The 16,712-nt window shown below is 28.7% G+C and overlaps 4 protein-coding genes across 5 annotated transcripts; 3 read left to right on the plus strand and 1 right to left on the minus strand.

Annotated features, from left to right (window-relative positions):
- Window positions 1–539: 539 nt before the first annotated feature.
- LOC132952348 (charged multivesicular body protein 6-A) lies at window positions 540–2,268 on the minus strand. Its single transcript, XM_061024633.1, has 6 exons — window positions 1,875–2,268; window positions 1,646–1,755; window positions 1,203–1,326; window positions 1,022–1,138; window positions 805–955; window positions 540–740 (listed from the first exon to the last, which is right to left on the minus strand). Exons 1-6 carry the CDS (start codon window positions 1,935–1,937, stop codon window positions 685–687), a joined length of 621 nt encoding a protein of 206 aa, XP_060880616.1. The 5' UTR covers window positions 1,938–2,268; the 3' UTR covers window positions 540–684.
- A 262-nt stretch (window positions 2,269–2,530) lies between these two features.
- On the plus strand, window positions 2,531–7,714 carry LOC132952346 (poly(A) polymerase type 3). Of its 2 annotated transcripts, XM_061024631.1 has the most exons (3): window positions 2,531–3,173; window positions 5,471–5,554; window positions 5,718–7,714. In XM_061024631.1, the coding sequence occupies exon 3, from the start codon at window positions 5,741–5,743 to the stop codon at window positions 7,661–7,663; it is 1,923 nt and encodes a 640-aa protein (XP_060880614.1). In that variant the 5' UTR covers window positions 2,531–3,173; window positions 5,471–5,554; window positions 5,718–5,740; the 3' UTR covers window positions 7,664–7,714. The 2 variants fall into 2 exon arrangements, with proteins under 2 accessions (XP_060880614.1, XP_060880612.1); XM_061024629.1 differs by having other exon boundaries at window positions 5,471–7,714.
- LOC132952347 (RCC1 domain-containing protein 1-like) lies at window positions 7,711–10,379 on the plus strand. The gene is made up of 6 exons (XM_061024632.1): window positions 7,711–8,068; window positions 8,133–8,224; window positions 8,293–8,494; window positions 8,554–8,677; window positions 8,817–9,004; window positions 9,455–10,379. The coding sequence occupies exons 1-6, from the start codon at window positions 7,852–7,854 to the stop codon at window positions 9,745–9,747; spliced, it is 1,116 nt and encodes a 371-aa protein (XP_060880615.1). The 5' UTR covers window positions 7,711–7,851; the 3' UTR covers window positions 9,748–10,379.
- Window positions 10,380–11,941: 1,562 nt separating this feature from the next.
- LOC132951974 (10 kDa heat shock protein, mitochondrial-like) lies at window positions 11,942–13,083 on the plus strand. The gene is made up of 3 exons (XM_061024062.1): window positions 11,942–12,103; window positions 12,496–12,657; window positions 12,734–13,083. Exons 1-3 carry the CDS (start codon window positions 12,101–12,103, stop codon window positions 12,872–12,874), a joined length of 306 nt encoding a protein of 101 aa, XP_060880045.1. The 5' UTR covers window positions 11,942–12,100; the 3' UTR covers window positions 12,875–13,083.
- The last annotated feature ends 3,629 nt before the right edge of the window (window positions 13,084–16,712 follow it).

The following is a 16,712-nucleotide window of genomic DNA, read 5'->3' on the forward strand; positions in this document are numbered from 1 at the left end:
AGTAACATGTTAGCCAGACGGAATACACGAAACATATTGAAAGTGTAATATACTCCGCGCCTAGAGAATGCATTCAAACAAAAACGTGAGGCCTAAATTCTCTCACCTAGTGGCACAGCAAACCATGAAGGGATGCCCAGATTAAACACAATTTACCGCCAACTTACATACGGAGTATAGTGCCTTAAGAGTGTGTGGTGACTGATGACATGTGAATAGAGGCATACATTGGTTATGTCTCCCTTATCAAAACCATGCTCTTGGGAACATTTTTTAAATAAAACTAACATTGCAGTTACCATAAAATTAAATATTCAACTTTAAACTGTGGATTTAAAATTAAAATAAGCCTACACTAAAGAATTACCATAAACTAATTCAAAATATCTTGATATGATTTTTGTAATAAACAACGTAAAATATGTGTATATGTGTACAGTGACATTATTAATATAAATTATATTAGAACACAACCAAAATTGTATTGTTGACTACTAAAGTTTGACTTTCCTATAGTATAACTCTTATTGAACAATGAATAAACTTAAAAAAAATATGTATATTAAACACACAACTTTTTAATATTATAATATACAATAACAAAAAATAAAATTTTAATATGTTAAAAATAAATTGACTCCTACTTTAATTCGGTAACATTTTAACCGAATATTATGATTCATTTTATTGAGCTTCTAACGCAATCTTCTTTGTAGGCAATTTGTCTTCCTCTTTGGTCTCTAAATCGTGAAAAATATATTTAAGTATGTTGTATTAAATACAATATTTTAACTTTATAATTACCTGGAACAGTTACTGGTAATTCATCCGATGGTACGGTTGGTAACACATCTATAGCTTTTTGATGCTCTACAGCAATTAGGTCATTTAATTCAGCTTCAACTGCTTCTTCATCCTCAGATGACAAGGCACCACTAAGTAAATCGGTTATTTCCTATTTGAAAAATTATTTCATTAAGTTAATTGTTTAAATAATATGTTTAGATATAATATTATTTACTTTTTGTTTATCGATTCCCTCTTTAGTTTCATCCAAAAGTTGCTCAATATCTTCAATATTAAACAATTCATTCGCTTTTTTGAGGGCTACATTTCCAACTTTAAGGCCTTCAATAACCTATACATAATTGATTGAATTAAATATATTGTACAAACTGTAAAATAATATTTTGAGTTTATACTTTGATTTCTATTTGGGTATATTCTAAATCTTGAATTAATTTTTCGACTGTGTCCAAAGACGCTTCAGTACGCTCGAGCTGCTCTGTTTGGTATTTCTTTTTTCTCAGCAATAGCTTTGCTTTTCTATAACGATGAACATCATGAATATTAAATGGTCAGAGCAGAAATTGATAATGTAACTAACAGATATGCCCCCCCCCCCTCCTTGGACGGATGAGTTAATTTTTTCCTCTACTATTGAATCACACTTTTGGATTCGATAATATGAACCTTTTGGTTTTACATTATATTGAAACCAATTAAAAATTCATTTGTTCAACATATATTCTCAGTATTCAGTAACATTATCAAAACATTTAATTAAAGAAATATTTCTTTAACAGTTTAAAAAATGTAACACTTGGATAGGCTTAAATTTAATTATGAATTATTTTAGACATACTCTCTTTTGTTTTCGGACAGTAGTCTTTTAGCGAGTTCTCTTTCACTTTCTAGTAATTTTTCAACTCTTTGTTGGTATCGCTTTAGAGTATCTCTCTGTTGTTTCATTTGCTAAAAAATTTTATTAATAGCCTTAAAAACACTGTACATTAATGTCAAGTACATTTTAATACATGCTGTAGAGTGTAGATAAACAAAACAAAGACTGAGTAAATATTCATTATTATTACCAGAACTGCTCGATCGTGGTCGGTAATACGAGTGACTTTTGGTTTTCCAAATAACATTCCCATATTGAAAAATAATTTTTAATAAAATTAATCAGCATAAGGCAAACCAATATCGATTAACGAAACGTAGAACAGTAAGTTATTTTATGAGTCAGAAATTCAAATAAAGTAATCATGACCGCATTTATAATAAATAATAATTAACTCGAACATATAATATGACTAATCGAAATTCAAGGTTTTAAAAAGGAATTCTTTTGTTGAACAAATGTTAAAATCACATAATTAATACACAAAAAAATAAATATATTAGCGATTAAAGATGATAATATTGTTTTTTAATCGTAGTCTAGTTGACTGTAGCACATATAAAGTTTATTTTTGTATACAAATTGTATAGATAAAAAAAATAATGACAATAATAAATAATAATCACAGATCAATTAATAATTATTATGCGTAGATAATATATATTCTCTTTGGCTTTAAAAATAGCGACTATACAGGGTTACCATTCACTAGACTCAGAACCTCAGATCATATTATTATTAGTATTTGTTGTTTTTTTCCAATCATATATATTATATATCACGGAACGCAACAAAACATGCCGGGCTGCAATTATGCTGCACGGCCGCAGCTCGCCGGACGCCGGAGTCTGCCCGCCGCAGAACCGCGGTATGCGGTCGCACTGTTATCGTGGGCGTGTCTACTACAACGGCGGCCGTGGAAACCTACATATTTTATTTATTTTTTTGTCCTCATAAACTCGTAAAATAACAATATTATTATTGTATTGTGCATAAAAATATTATCGTAATCGGACGAAGCGTTTTGTTTGCCGTTTCCAATTTCCCATAGAAGGAAGAAGAACGTTCTGCGAAACGGTGCGGAAGGACGTCGGCCACGTCTCTTTTACTCTCTCCAAAAAACCGAACGAATCGGCGTGGACGGCACCAGCCAGTGTCGCAGCTCCGGGACACCGTCTGCCAATCAGTACACAGTGTTGTTTTGGTGTTGTGGTGTACGCGTTTTTTAGTTCATTGCGTACCACCGGTTGTCGTGTGGCGCGCAGGGACGCTCTTATTTTTATGTTTTTGCCGTTGTTTTCATTCTGATTTTGTTGTTATTGTTCCAGTTTTTTAGTTTTGATTTTTTGTTTCTCTAGCGATATTATCGTATTCGTCATAGCTTAATACACAAGACATAGAAAAAAGATTAAATACAAGACGTATAGGTTGTGTACAACAGTGTACTTCGTTTTCGTGTTCATCCGACGGTCGCCGAACTGTGTATCATGTAAGTACCTTTCATGCGAGCTCGTGTCTTGTTCTCGAAACGCCGTGCTCGTGTCATTACTCATTTCAACATTCCGCCCGTGTATATAGTGTAGTGTCAACTGTGTGTTTGTTAGTTTGAGTGTTCAGCCATTGTTCTGTTCATTTGTTTGTATAGATTTATAGGATATTAGCATGTACCTACATTTGCGAGACAAAGCGAAAGCCATCAAAAGCCGTCCGTGACCCGTGAGTTTACCTGCGTCTTATCGAAAGCGAATCGCGCGGTACCTATTAGATTTACGTAGTTCGTGTACTAAGACGTACCAAGTAAATTAACTAAGACGATTATTGTTCACAATAACATACCAACAATAGCAGTATATTTAACTCGTTATCGCGATTACGTGGTGCGACGTCTATAATTCCACTTTGACTGAATGAGATCTAAACTGGTACCATATCGATTATCGACCTATTAATATTCTTGAATTCAATACCACATTATTATTCGTTAACACGTCAAGTCGTGTGTACGGTACACCTAGGCCAGGTGCCAATATTTTAATTCATAATCATGAAGTGAGGACGTGAGGTATAGAAATGTAGATTGTAGACACTAGACACTATATGCTAATTAAATCCTTGTTTTGAACAAATTCAAAACTATTTATATACTTTTAATGAAATTAAAAACTTATTTATTTGGGTAATATTGATGATTATTGAACCCATATAATTTTTTTCAAGAATTAGTAGTTAATATTATATTTCATAGTTAAGTGTAAATGAATACCATAGTACTTTATACATTATATAATATTTGATTACATTACTAAAATTAATTAATTTAAGTCATTTATGTGATTTTAAATGCATGTTTTTGTACCTACTAAAAATATGTTGTTTTTGCTTACGTATTTATTATAATAAAATATTTTTAGGGCCATTCTTACAATGTTTGTTAACTTAAATTCAGTCTTGGGTAAAATACTTTTGAAAAGTATTTAGAATAAATACCCGAATACTTATGAAAAATAGAATTCCGAATATGTATTCGAATACTTGATAAATATAATATTCCGAATAAAGTATTTGTAATACTTAAAAATATTTTTAATAAACATATAAAACGATACCAGTTATAATTTTGATAATGTATGATATTAATAGATATTATTGATTCCAAATTTCCAACTCATAAAATATAAATTTTGTATTTTTGTTTTAAATCAAATGCAATGGAATAACATGCAAATCAAACAATTTAATTTTCATACTATAAGAGTATTCCGAATACAGTATTCAGAATACATTACAATATACTTTTAGAAATAGTATTCTAAAAGTATTCGAAATACTACCCAAGACTGCAGTTAAATTAATACTTTTATTGCTAATTTAAGTACCTATTTTTTATTAAGCATAATTTTCTGTCGATATACAATATTTAAAAATAAAGACTAAATAAAAATATTGAAATACTACCTATACGTATTTTAAATTTTTGATTTGTGAAGTTCGGTTAAAGAGCATTGTAAGTAAGTACTGCCTAGATAATCCTGGGTTGCAACTATTTATCAAAAAAAAAAAAAAATTTCTAATATATCGAGTCAATCAATTAAAAAATTAATATAGGTACTTACATTACTTACATTAAGCACTAAATATAGCTTGGTCAAATTTGTCTTATTATTACAATATGCGATACCATTGATTATAAATTCTAGGCATTAATGCAGTTTAGCTCCCAAGCGATTTTTTTTTATAAAACTAGTATTTTAACAAGTTAAGAATGGTATAATAAATATTGTCGGTCGGACAATATTCAAAATTATAACATTTTAAGTTTGCGATTTAGAGTATTTTCACCAAAATTTTGACGATGAAGAAAATCATTCCCAAAAAAACAAACTTCTGTTTTTTTTTGTCTTAAAGTATGTAACTAGGCATAGCAAAGTCAGAATTTTTGGCGGCCGGAATGCACTTTTCTATCACTTTGACAGTAGGTACATGCATTTAAAATTTTTGTTTTTATTGTGGTCATTGTATAGAATGAACTCTACTTTAATTTGCTATAAATCAAAAGCATATAGATAAATAAGCAACTAATGTACCGAGCCTTAGTTTGAGTGTTTTGTTCTGAAACGTAATAATTAATGTAAAACAAATTTATTTATTGAACAGATTATAGTCATAAAAACAAAATTATGTAAATTTAGGTTTATTGCTATTTACAAATGCACTATTTTATTTTATAATCTTTAATTAATATTAACAAACTGAATGTTTATTATTTATTTTTTATTTTTATTTTAGGACTTAATCAAGATCACTTAATTCAATCAGATAAAAATAAGTATCAAAAACCAGCATGTCCCAGAGATCGTGAATGAAATATAGGTATCTAGTGTCTAAATAACTGTTACATTTTTATTTTAAACTATGTAATACTGATTTTTTTTTTATGACCGTAATTTGTATTAGATATTGTAAATCAAGAATTTAATTTATATATTAACTGGTAATTTAAACTATTAAAATAGTTATTTTTATTTTTAAATAGAGTATTCCTAAAAGCCCTTTAAAATGTATGGAATGACATCGGCAATAAGTGATGCTCTTCCGACAGACATTGATATACAGTTAACAAAATCATTAGATGATGCTCTTTCAAGAGAAAAAGTTATTACTACTGATGAAGATTTATCTCAAAGGCTTGAAGTATTATCAATGCTTAATAATTTGGCTAAAGAGTGGATACGTGAAGTTAGTATGGAAAGAAATTTACCCGAAATAACTGCTGAAAATGTTGGAGGATTAGTATGCACATTTGGATCCTATCGTCTTGGCGTTTATCATAAAGGTGCTGATATTGATGCCATTGTCATTGTCCCAAGGCATATAACCAGAACTGATTACTTTGCAACATTTTATAATAAGTTAAAAGAAAACCCTAGTATAAACAATGTTCGAGCTGTTGAAGAAGCTTTTGTTCCTGTAATCAAAATGATAATACAAGGCATTGAAATTGATATGTTGTTTGCGCGTCTTGCTTTAAAAGAAGTACATGAAGATACTGATTTGCAACAGGATGATCTGTTGAGAAATTTGAATCCAAAATGTGTACGAAGTTTAAATGGATGTCGTGTAACAGATTCTATTTTACGATTAGTTCCAAATCGAGAATCGTTCAAGAAAACATTAATTGCAATAAAATTGTGGGCAAAACGTCATAGAGTTTACTCAAATGCTTTAGGATACCTTGGAGGGGTTTCTTGGGCAATGTTAGTAGCAAGAGTATGTCAGTTATATCCAAATGCAGCACCAGCAACTTTGATACACAAGTTTTTTTTAATATTTTCTAAGTGGCAATGGCCTCAGCCTGTCTTATTAAAACCATCATATTTTATGGATCTCGGATATCCAGTTTGGGACCCAAGAGTAAATATGGCGGATCGTAATCATGTTATGCCTATTATAACTCCAGTTTATCCTCAACAAAATTCAACTTTTAATGTTTCTCATTCCACACTAGCCATAATACAAGATGAATTTAAAACAAGTCTAGACATTATGGGAGAAATTTTAACTGGAGAATCTAGTTGGTCAAAAATTTTTCAACCGTCTAAATTTTTCACAAAATATAGATATTTCTTGGCCATAACTGTGTTTGCAAACTGTGATGAAGAATTACTTGAATGGAGAGGGTTAGTTGAATCAAGGCTTCGTTTTTTGCCTACATCTTTAGAAGAAATTGAATGTGTCCAAAGATCTCATTTAAATCCTGACCAGTTTGTACTACCTTATGATAAATCACAAGGAAGGCCATCATCAGTTTGGTTTGTTGGTCTAGAAATATCAAAGTCTAATGGCACAGTGGTTAATTTGGATTTTAGTACTCATATCCGTGATTTCTGTTTATTGGTGAAAAGTAGAGCTCATACTATTTTCAAAGCTGGAATGGATATACAAGTTAATCATTTAAAAAGAAAAGACTTGAGAGATTATGTACCTGATGAGTTAAAAAAAGAAAAAGCTATTCCAAATACTGTTGGTAGTAAAATTATTGCACGATTATCGACGGAGGGTAGACATTCTATATCAGAATTAGTGGAAGAATCACAAAAGAGTCCTACATCTAGAAAACGTAGCATTGAAGATGAAACTGATGATAATATCATAAAAAAAACCCTATTGTCGAACGATGACATTTTTGTCTTGGGATCTGTAGAATCTCATAGAAGTCCGTCATCTGAAAATAAATCGAATAACCTAGTTAATACTCTTCTGTCAACCGCAAAAGAAAATCATTCTATATTAACCGAAAATGAAACCAAAGAAAATATTAATATTGTAAAAGAATCTCTATTACTAACTGATGCCAGACATTCCACTATCGAATCGGAGGATTCCCTGACTAGTCCAGTATCAAATAAATGTTGTGCTGATGATGAAAGTGAAGAAAATGATCAGAAAAAATTAAGGCTTCTTCATCCAACTGTTGCCTAATTACCCATGTGTTCATATGATATAAATTTTCAAACAAAATATATATATATATAAATAAATATATTAAATATACATACAAAAAAAAATTTAAAAAAAACCAAAAAAATTATAAATAAAAAAAAACAAAAAATGAACAAAATGCCAGTCGTATAAAATTCATTTTTTTTTGTAAAATAGTAAATTATTTTATGTTCTGTTATATTGTAATGTCTTGCAATACAACAACAGACTTAGATTCATATTTAAACAGCATCATGGGTATGTTTTGGTGCGGATTTAACGGGTTCAACCAATTGAACATTGAATCGAACGTCAACTTGGATTTTCATGCTCATGGTGACAAAGGAGATTATGGCGAAATTCTACAAGTGGCTTTTTCTTGGAGTACTGCTTCTATTTTGACAAGTATTCAATTTAATTAATAATGTTATTATTTTTATTAATGAACATTGTATATGTTTAATTGAAGGTTCTGGTATAATTGTTGCGAGTGGCCTCATCAACAAAAAAATAATCAATTTTGAAGTATTGGATGATTTAGGATATGGTCCTTTTAAATCTGTAAGCCATTAATACTTATTAGTTTTGAATATTTAATTTAAATTATACTATGTTAACAATATGTTTAGATTTCTTCGTCTGAATCAAAAATATTAGCTATTGATTTAATTGGCAATTGTTGGTCGTATTCAAAATGTAATGGCAAGTGGAAAGATATTACTCCAATATTACAAAGTGAAAAGCAAGTCTCTGTATCCAAAAATCAAAACCAACAATCTATAAATTATGTATGCTGTAGTGATACAATCCATCTAGCAGTTACACATAATGGTATTATTAATTTCAAAATTGTTTTTTATAAATTTGATAATAAGTTGTTTTTATTTTAGAAATTTATTCAATTCCTACTAAAATATTCGATTCAAAATTCAAAGTCACTCAAGTAGTGTGTGGCTTTGAACATATTGTTATTTTAATGGAAACTGGTTGCTTATATACACAAGGATCCAGTAGGTAAGATATTTTTAACATGTCAGGATTAATATTTTGTGTTTTATTGCACTCTATACTGTATCAGATTTAGCAAGCAATTATACCAATATTATAAAGATAAGTATATTAAAGATTTTAAAATGTACAAAAATACTTGCAGCCGAGGTCAATTAGGTCATGGTGAATTAATTGAAGAAGATTATCCACGGCTTTTAAAATCTTTAGATGGTATTCGAGTGATTAATACTTCTGCTGGCGGGTGGCATACTGCTGCAATTACAGAGTATAATGATCTATACATGTGGGGCTGGAATCATTCTGGGCAACTAGGAATTTCAAATTCCCCAGGTACTAGGTTTATACTAATTAAATCGTAACAATAAAAATTAATAATTGTACTTTGAATATAAATGAATTATAATATTATTTAGTCAATTATAATGTGTAATAATATTGTGGCAGTGGTTCAAAACATCAGTTAAAATGTAGTTATGTAATGCGTATTTTTACAGCTAAAATCTTAATAATTGATGTCGAAATAATTAAGTATTTGACCATTTTTGGGAAATAATATACTATTTATAATTTATTTAAACATTATTATCAGACTATTTTTAGCATTTTATTATCTGATATTGTTACTAATTATCAACTAATTTAAGGTTGAATGTTTTGTATGACTTTATTTGGTTTACGGCACTAATAAGGGTATTCAAAATAATTAGAACAGGTGAAATATCATGTTGGGTGTTTTTAATGTATTTTAAAAGTTAAAATTAATTTATAACATTTTTACAGAAAGTGGTGGTATAATAATGGCTCCAGAACCAGTACTGATTAATTGGCCAGAAGAGACAGATATTGAACAAGTGAGTTTGGGGGCAAGACATTCAATGGTTCTATCTAAGAACAATATACTTTGGGGTTGTGGGTGGAATGCTCACAAACAGCTTGGTATTGAGACATACCAATTAACTTGTGACCGAATGATTAATTTGAGTAATTTATCACCATTGCTAAAATGCAATGTAAGGAAAATCGTCAAAGTAGTATGTGGTGCATGGAATAGTGCCTTGTTGTTAGGTAAATGAAAATTTACCCCATAAAAATAAAATAATACTTAGATATTTGTAATTTCAAATTTAATGTGTGAATTAGTATGGAGGTTTTCTGGAAAACAGTTTTTAGGAATATTGGATTTGTTGTAAAATAGTCTATGATCTTCTTATTACTTTAACTCTAAATCATAAAATCTTTTTACAAGGTTGTAACAATTTCGTTTTATTTTTACCTAAACAATTTGTCTTTATTAAAACTTAATATATTATTTTTAAATTAATATGAGGTATACATTTTTATACTAAGCATCAAATTTAATTAATTTGAGACATCCTGGATATTTAAATTGTTTGCTTCATTATATTTTTATTTATGTCACCTATAAATATTTCAATAATATAATTTGATTAATAATGTATTTATGTGGGTACATTTTAACTTATGGGGAAATTAATATTTGTAATATTTTAAATTATCTAGAGTTGAAAAAGAACAATAGTTTTAATATAAAATGTGTACTTCTTCATTGAACAAAATATGGTGTGGATGGAAATAAAATAAGTGTTAAACAATTGGCAAGTTTAAATTGACTTAATTATGTATATATGTATTATTGTTTTTTTTTTTAATTTTATTATTTTTGAAATAAACGATTTAAATATTATTTTGTGTAATTATTTTACGTCGTCAACCATTATCATGTGTCCATGTTAGTGTGCTACTAATACAAAACAAAATGGTATTAAATACATATCTATGTATTTTTGTATATATTATTTCTCTTGCACAGATACATATTGTAACAGGAAGACCTGACAATTGTGAAAATTATATGATCACTGATTGATAAATAGTTTAAGAAATATTATTGTTCTATGGGAATGTCAGAAAATTCCCAAAAATAATATTCTAAAAAATTCTAATATATTTATTAAATTTATTATATATATATATATTATATTTATTAATAAATTGACTTAGATAAATGTTTTTACCATCAAAATTGTTCTTATAATCGGTTTCACAAATTAGATATTTTGGATCTATCCAAAAAAAATTTTATTTAATTTAAGATTTTTTATTTTCAGTATTAAAAAATAAAAATAATTATTTTTATATTATATGTGTAGCCCAAGTGACTATAAATTATATTTTAAAAAAAAATTTTATATTAATTAGAACAAAAGTTATTCCATGATGTGCACGTCTTCCTGATACACTGTATATTAAATATTAATACATAATATAGCATTTGGTATGATGTGTTAGTGAATCAATATTATAAATAATAATGTAAATTTATATTTATTACAATTCATTTAAAAGCCACTTGCCACATGAGTTTATGACTTATCAACAAATCTATTACCTATATAAACTTAGTTGAGGAAGCAATGTGAGAAGTTTTCACACTGATTAGTGATTGATCAATAAACAAAAAGTTGGCTATAGGTACCCAGGTGGCAGGTAGGTAGGTAACCATTATCCTGTTTAACATTTACTGACTGCGTCGTGTGTACCTATCATCATTGATTGGGTCACTATAAATAATGGTCAATGGATTTATGTATGTGTTAAACTTGAATTCAATAATAAACAGGCTATGACCTATCATCGTACACGAAAAACGATTATGCAAGCATCAAGTGAAGGATGAAGATTTTCCAACTTGTTAGTTACCTTGCAGTTCCTGAATAATTTATTATTGTTATGATATTACAATTTTCACAAATATTCGTATTTTTTCCCTGATAATTTAAAAAAAGTACTGAGAAATTGTTACCTTTACCCCATTGAATTATTACGAACTAGATCCAATTTTGCTTCCAGAAACCTCCCTCAAAGTTGACAATTGGGTCATTATTATTTATTACACATTTACACTTAGAAAACTGAAAAAGTGTTTAAATTTGAATGTGACCACTGCATTTCCCGCCGGTAGTAAAATTATTGAGTACTTCTTCCAGATAATACGGTGTTAAAACAAAAAAAATAATTGGTTTAATTATTTTTAAGTCACACTGTTTTTAGTATATCTGTAGCTACTAAAATGAAATTATTTTGTAATTCATGCGCCATAAACATTGTCACCTAAATTGTATTTAAAACATTTATTGATGAAAAAAGGATTTAATTTCAAAAAAAATGTATTCCATGTAAATATTTTATAACCTCACTTTTATGTACGGTCTGATAACGTCCTTGTACTTTGCGTATGGTCCGTACGGATAATATGGTTTTACTTTAACCTATTGGCTATTCCACTAAACTAATATTCTCATTCCTCATTACTAATTTTTCACAGCTTTCCTTGTAATTGTTCGTCAATCGACATTTTTTTTTACGTTTGACTGTTGAAACTACCAGAGGCGCTATCCAATTAAAATGGTAAGATGTCGTTATCGATATTAAAACATATAATATAATATTAAAATATTTCGTCCGGCATTATTCCGAAAATTATTGCCAAATATGTAAGTGTGTGTGTGGTTTTGCCGTTTCGGCACATCACAATGCGACATTTGTGTTCTTTGCGTCTTCAATCGTTTAATTGTTTTGCTGAAGTTCTCCTCGCTTCCCTTTTGTAGTCTGATTCCTTTAACTCTTTGTAGCTATTCTTTCCCATATCTTTGTTTCGCGTATTCTATCTTTGGTCTTCCTCTTCTAACCACACTTGTATAATAATATATACTATTATAACACATACACTTAATATTGAATAAGTAGTGTCAAATTTTATTTGTTGCGTCTGTCATTGAACTTTGATTTTGTTCGGACAGGCTTCAATTGCAACCAAGTTCCGCCCACTCTTTGATCGTGTTTTGGTCAAACGTTTGGATGCTGTTAAGCAAAGCAAAGGAGGTATAATGTTACCAGAAAGTGCTTCGAAAAAAATTCGTGAGGCAACTGTCATTGCTGTAGGACCCGGTGCAAGAAATCAGGTACATCAACTGTTATATTAATGAGTATAGAATCCTAAATGTAATTAATTTTTACTGATTAATATTATTATTTTAGGACGGAAAACCAGTACCAATTGATGTTAATGTTGGTGACCGAGTATTGTTACCAGAGTATGGAGGTACTGCAATTCAATTAGACGATGACGATTCATACACAATTTTCAAAGAATCAGAATTATTAGCAAAAGTAGAGTAATTATAAAAAAATAATTTTGTTACCCAATTATAATGCGACTGATTAATTTAGTGGGAGATAGTATTTCACATTTGTTTAAAATTTAAAAAAATTCCAACAATTTACTTCTGATTGTGCTTAAGATAGCTCTGTATTCTTAAATTCAATTTAATTTATAAATGCTGTTTTTTATTATTTATATTTAAAATAAAATAGTTTTGAAAATTGAAGTATCATTTTATTTTTATTACGAGTATTCCTTATAAAAGTTGTGTCAGACAAACTCGCTCTGTATAATATGTATCTATATCAAATAAATTAATATATTGTATTATATTTAGTGATGACTGATAATGTTATATTCTATTTTTACTAAATTATTGAATTTATACATATTACTGTGTATAGTAGTATGGTGTATTGTAGGTATTATCCATAATAAGTAACATACTACAGTTACTTTATCAGTAGTCAGATGTTTGCGGGTGTTAAATTAAACAGGTCAACTCAATGCATATAAACTCGATTAAAATGACCAATAAATTTGGTTGTCCTATGCAAGGTACTTACTTGGTAGATGTTTTAATTTTTATTTTGGTATATAAGTACCTATCACAACCAAAATGAGCGTAATTATTTAATGTTCGAATGAGTGTATTAATAGCCTTTTATTTCCAGTATGTTTATCCTTTATCATATTATTTATATTGTACATTGTGCCTAATACTTTAGTATAATTCTTTTAGTTTAAAAATTTCACCAGTTGCTTCTTTTGTTCAGTAAGTTTGGTGATGGAAATGTAGTAAGTAATATTTAACTACGACCAGAGAAGTTGAATTTATTGATGATGGATAAAAGGGTGTCCGGCAAGGTTGCAAAATACCCATTTTTTAAACGCAATACCAATATATTCTCTAAGTTTTGACTTAAACTAAAAAAAAAATCCACAATCAGTATCAATGTATAAAATTTAGCCACTAGAAATTGTAAAATTAGATTAAAATAATGAATTTGACCTACGTTGACCGTCGATCAAATTTGGCGAGCGATATACGCCTTGTGGGCCTATATAGATATAGTAATATGTAATAACTAATATTAGTGCCTTCAGCTTTGTTAGTGCTTGACATGGGAAATGGTGGGGGGGGGGGATAAGCAATTTTCTTGTACATTCTTAGAAACGATAAGATAAACTCAATCAGAAATTATAACCATCAATATAAATGACAAAATAAAAACTAATATAATATATAAATAGTAACAGATAGGTATCAGTCATGGGAATATGGGTTAACCATAAGGAAAAAAAATGTCTGATCAATTTTAAAAACAGGATTTTTATGTATATAAAATTATTTTTGTTATAATCGTGATGGTGATTGTTAGTGGTGCCCCCCCCCCCCCCCCACGGGTTATCCCAAACTAGCCCCCTCCCCAAACTGCGCTTGTGTAGTACCACCGTACCAAACCACAGACTATTTGACTAAGGGCCGTTCTTACAATGTCCGGTAAAGTGTCGGTTAACGCTAACCGACTGATAACAGATTTTATTACCGGCAGAATTCGGCCGGTTAAGTGTCGATTAACTTTAACCGGACATTGTAAGAACGGCCCTAACTGTCTACAATACACTTTTTATATTATTTATTCACCCTCAGAAAAATCACTCAAATTAATAAAATACCAACAAAAATACAATTTTATATTTATCTGTGCCCAAACATGATTCAACGCAACAGGTCAGTCACCTGTCTAGTTTCATTTAATATTATTGAAAATACTGCATGAGCAGTAATGTTTGGTTTTTAAATTACTACTATAGCAGTTGTAGATTGGTTGACCTAACCCATTTAATCAAAATTAAAATTACTACTACAGCAGTTACTGACCGTGAACGTGTTAACATGAAGACAAGAGATGATCTATATAGTTTTCAATGTTTTCATATATATTGATTAATAATATATTATATTATAAGTATTATTATGGAAACTAATAAACGAGTATATTGTCTATACCTATAGGTAAATAAATTGGATTGCCACTGACTCCAATACAAGGGTAGGTATTTTATAATAATTTTACACTAAGCAGCTTTTATATTATATTTCATCTATTTATACTTCAACAACGATTTTGCATACATGATAGTTAATTGCATTATATATTTATATTATAATATTATATGTTCACGAGTAAAAGCCGCATAACTGTATACGGCTTTCTTGCATTAAAATAATGGTCAAAATTTATATAAAAATGTATAGAAAATGACTAAATCGTCCAATGATAATAATTAAATAAAAAATACGAAAAATATAAGTAGCGGGCATCAACTAAACCACTTGTACCATTTGTAATTTATTATTTAAAAAATGTCACGTATATACGTTTTTTTTTTTAGTTACCAACACCAAACAACCAAAAACAATTTTGTCAAAAGCTTTTAGGTATCTTGCGTAAAATTTCCGTTTTTCATCATCGCTTATGAAAACTACTAGAAATTTCCTATTTTTGATTCTTTAAAAAACCTACCAACTAGATTCACTTTTCCTCTAAAAAAAGATGCTGAATTTGAAAATTGAATCATTATTTAATTACAACTATTTATCGTGTTTATAGACACTAGATAGTAGATACATACAAACACAAAATATCACACATTATTGTAAAATCTTTACCTTTATTGCTCCGCTCAGAATCTAATAATTTTATGAATGAAAAACATTAATAATAATAATATTATTGTCATCGGTAGACGGTAATTATTTATTAATTATTTTTAGAAAAGTATATATATTAAATAGTTAGCTGGTAAAATGATCAATGTAATAGGGCAGTGGCGTACGCAGGATTTTTCAATGGAGGGGGGGGGCTTAAAAATTTGTTACAATTATATTTTTATTTTGTCAAGTCTAATAATTTCAGACGTTTATTTGAGGTATATTAAAATGATTGTAACTTCTCAACTTTTCTGGTAGAAAAAATGCTCTGATAATAAACTGTGATGCTCGATGTATGTTTTTGGGAGCAAATTGGATCTAGTTGGTACTTTTAAGAGGTCGGCATTTGCAATTTGCTCAGTGCTTTTTAAAATAATTGGGGGAAAATTTATTAAAATTGTTTGGTAACTAGCTTGGTTATACCGTCCTCACTTGGATTGTATATTTGTATTTGATTGATTAAAATTTTTTTCTATAAAATATGTCAATAAAAAAATATTTATCCGGTCAAAAAGCTTAAAAATGTAATACGTAAGTTTTTATCATAGCTAAAATATTAACGATACGTCATAACGATCACGATTATTTTTTGTAAGCATTTTAAGTTAAAATTTCGTCAAAACCACTGCAGTAAATTTGTAGTTCAAAACTTATAAAATATTAAATTAGTATATGCTAAGACTAGAAAATTTAATACAAGGTCTTTCATACAAGTAATTCATACTTTTACCGAAAAATTACAGATAATTTTATTAAAATTGGTATGCAAATACAATGTTTTTTCAAAAATGAATTCATTCTGGTAAGACGTATATGAAATTTACGTCTTGCTTACTATAGTTGACAGTTGAAATTTGATAAATATTGTAATGATATCCATATATCATACATAATGAATATTTGTTTTATAGTCAATTAATATGACATATTATTGTAATTATTATTCACTTATGTATAATTTACTAATGTATAAAGTTTAAGTACAAAATGTCATGATATAATCATTGTACATATCAAATTACTATTGACATTCTAAATAATCTATAATCACAGTAAACATACTTTGTTTCACAATAACAATTAGTATAATAAAAATAAAAATACGATTGTGACGAAAAAAAAAGTAGCATAAAACG

The sequence above is a fragment of the Metopolophium dirhodum genome, chromosome 9 (genome assembly GCF_019925205.1).
Source record: "Metopolophium dirhodum isolate CAU chromosome 9, ASM1992520v1, whole genome shotgun sequence".
Lineage (NCBI taxonomy): Eukaryota > Metazoa > Arthropoda > Insecta > Hemiptera > Aphididae > Metopolophium > Metopolophium dirhodum.

Coding starts and splice junctions, on each gene's coding strand:
- LOC132951974 (XM_061024062.1), top strand. Junction 12,658..12,733: donor GACCCGGTGCAAGAAATCAG/GTACATCAACTG, acceptor TTATTATTTTAG/GACGGAAAACCAGTACCAAT.
- LOC132952348 (XM_061024633.1), bottom strand. CDS start 1,937: ATGGGAATGTTATTTGGAAAACCAAAAGTCACTCGTATTACCGACCAC. Junction 1,327..1,645: donor CTGTCCGAAAACAAAAGAGA/GTATGTCTAAAA, acceptor TCATCGTTATAG/AAAAGCAAAGCTATTGCTGA. Junction 1,139..1,202: donor ATACCCAAATAGAAATCAAA/GTATAAACTCAA, acceptor AATTATGTATAG/GTTATTGAAGGCCTTAAAGT.
- LOC132952346 (XM_061024629.1), top strand. CDS start 5,741: ATGTATGGAATGACATCGGCAATAAGTGATGCTCTTCCGACAGACATT.
- LOC132952347 (XM_061024632.1), top strand. CDS start 7,852: ATGTTCTGTTATATTGTAATGTCTTGCAATACAACAACAGACTTAGAT. Junction 8,225..8,292: donor GATATGGTCCTTTTAAATCT/GTAAGCCATTAA, acceptor CAATATGTTTAG/ATTTCTTCGTCTGAATCAAA. Junction 9,005..9,454: donor AGGAATTTCAAATTCCCCAG/GTACTAGGTTTA, acceptor ACATTTTTACAG/AAAGTGGTGGTATAATAATG.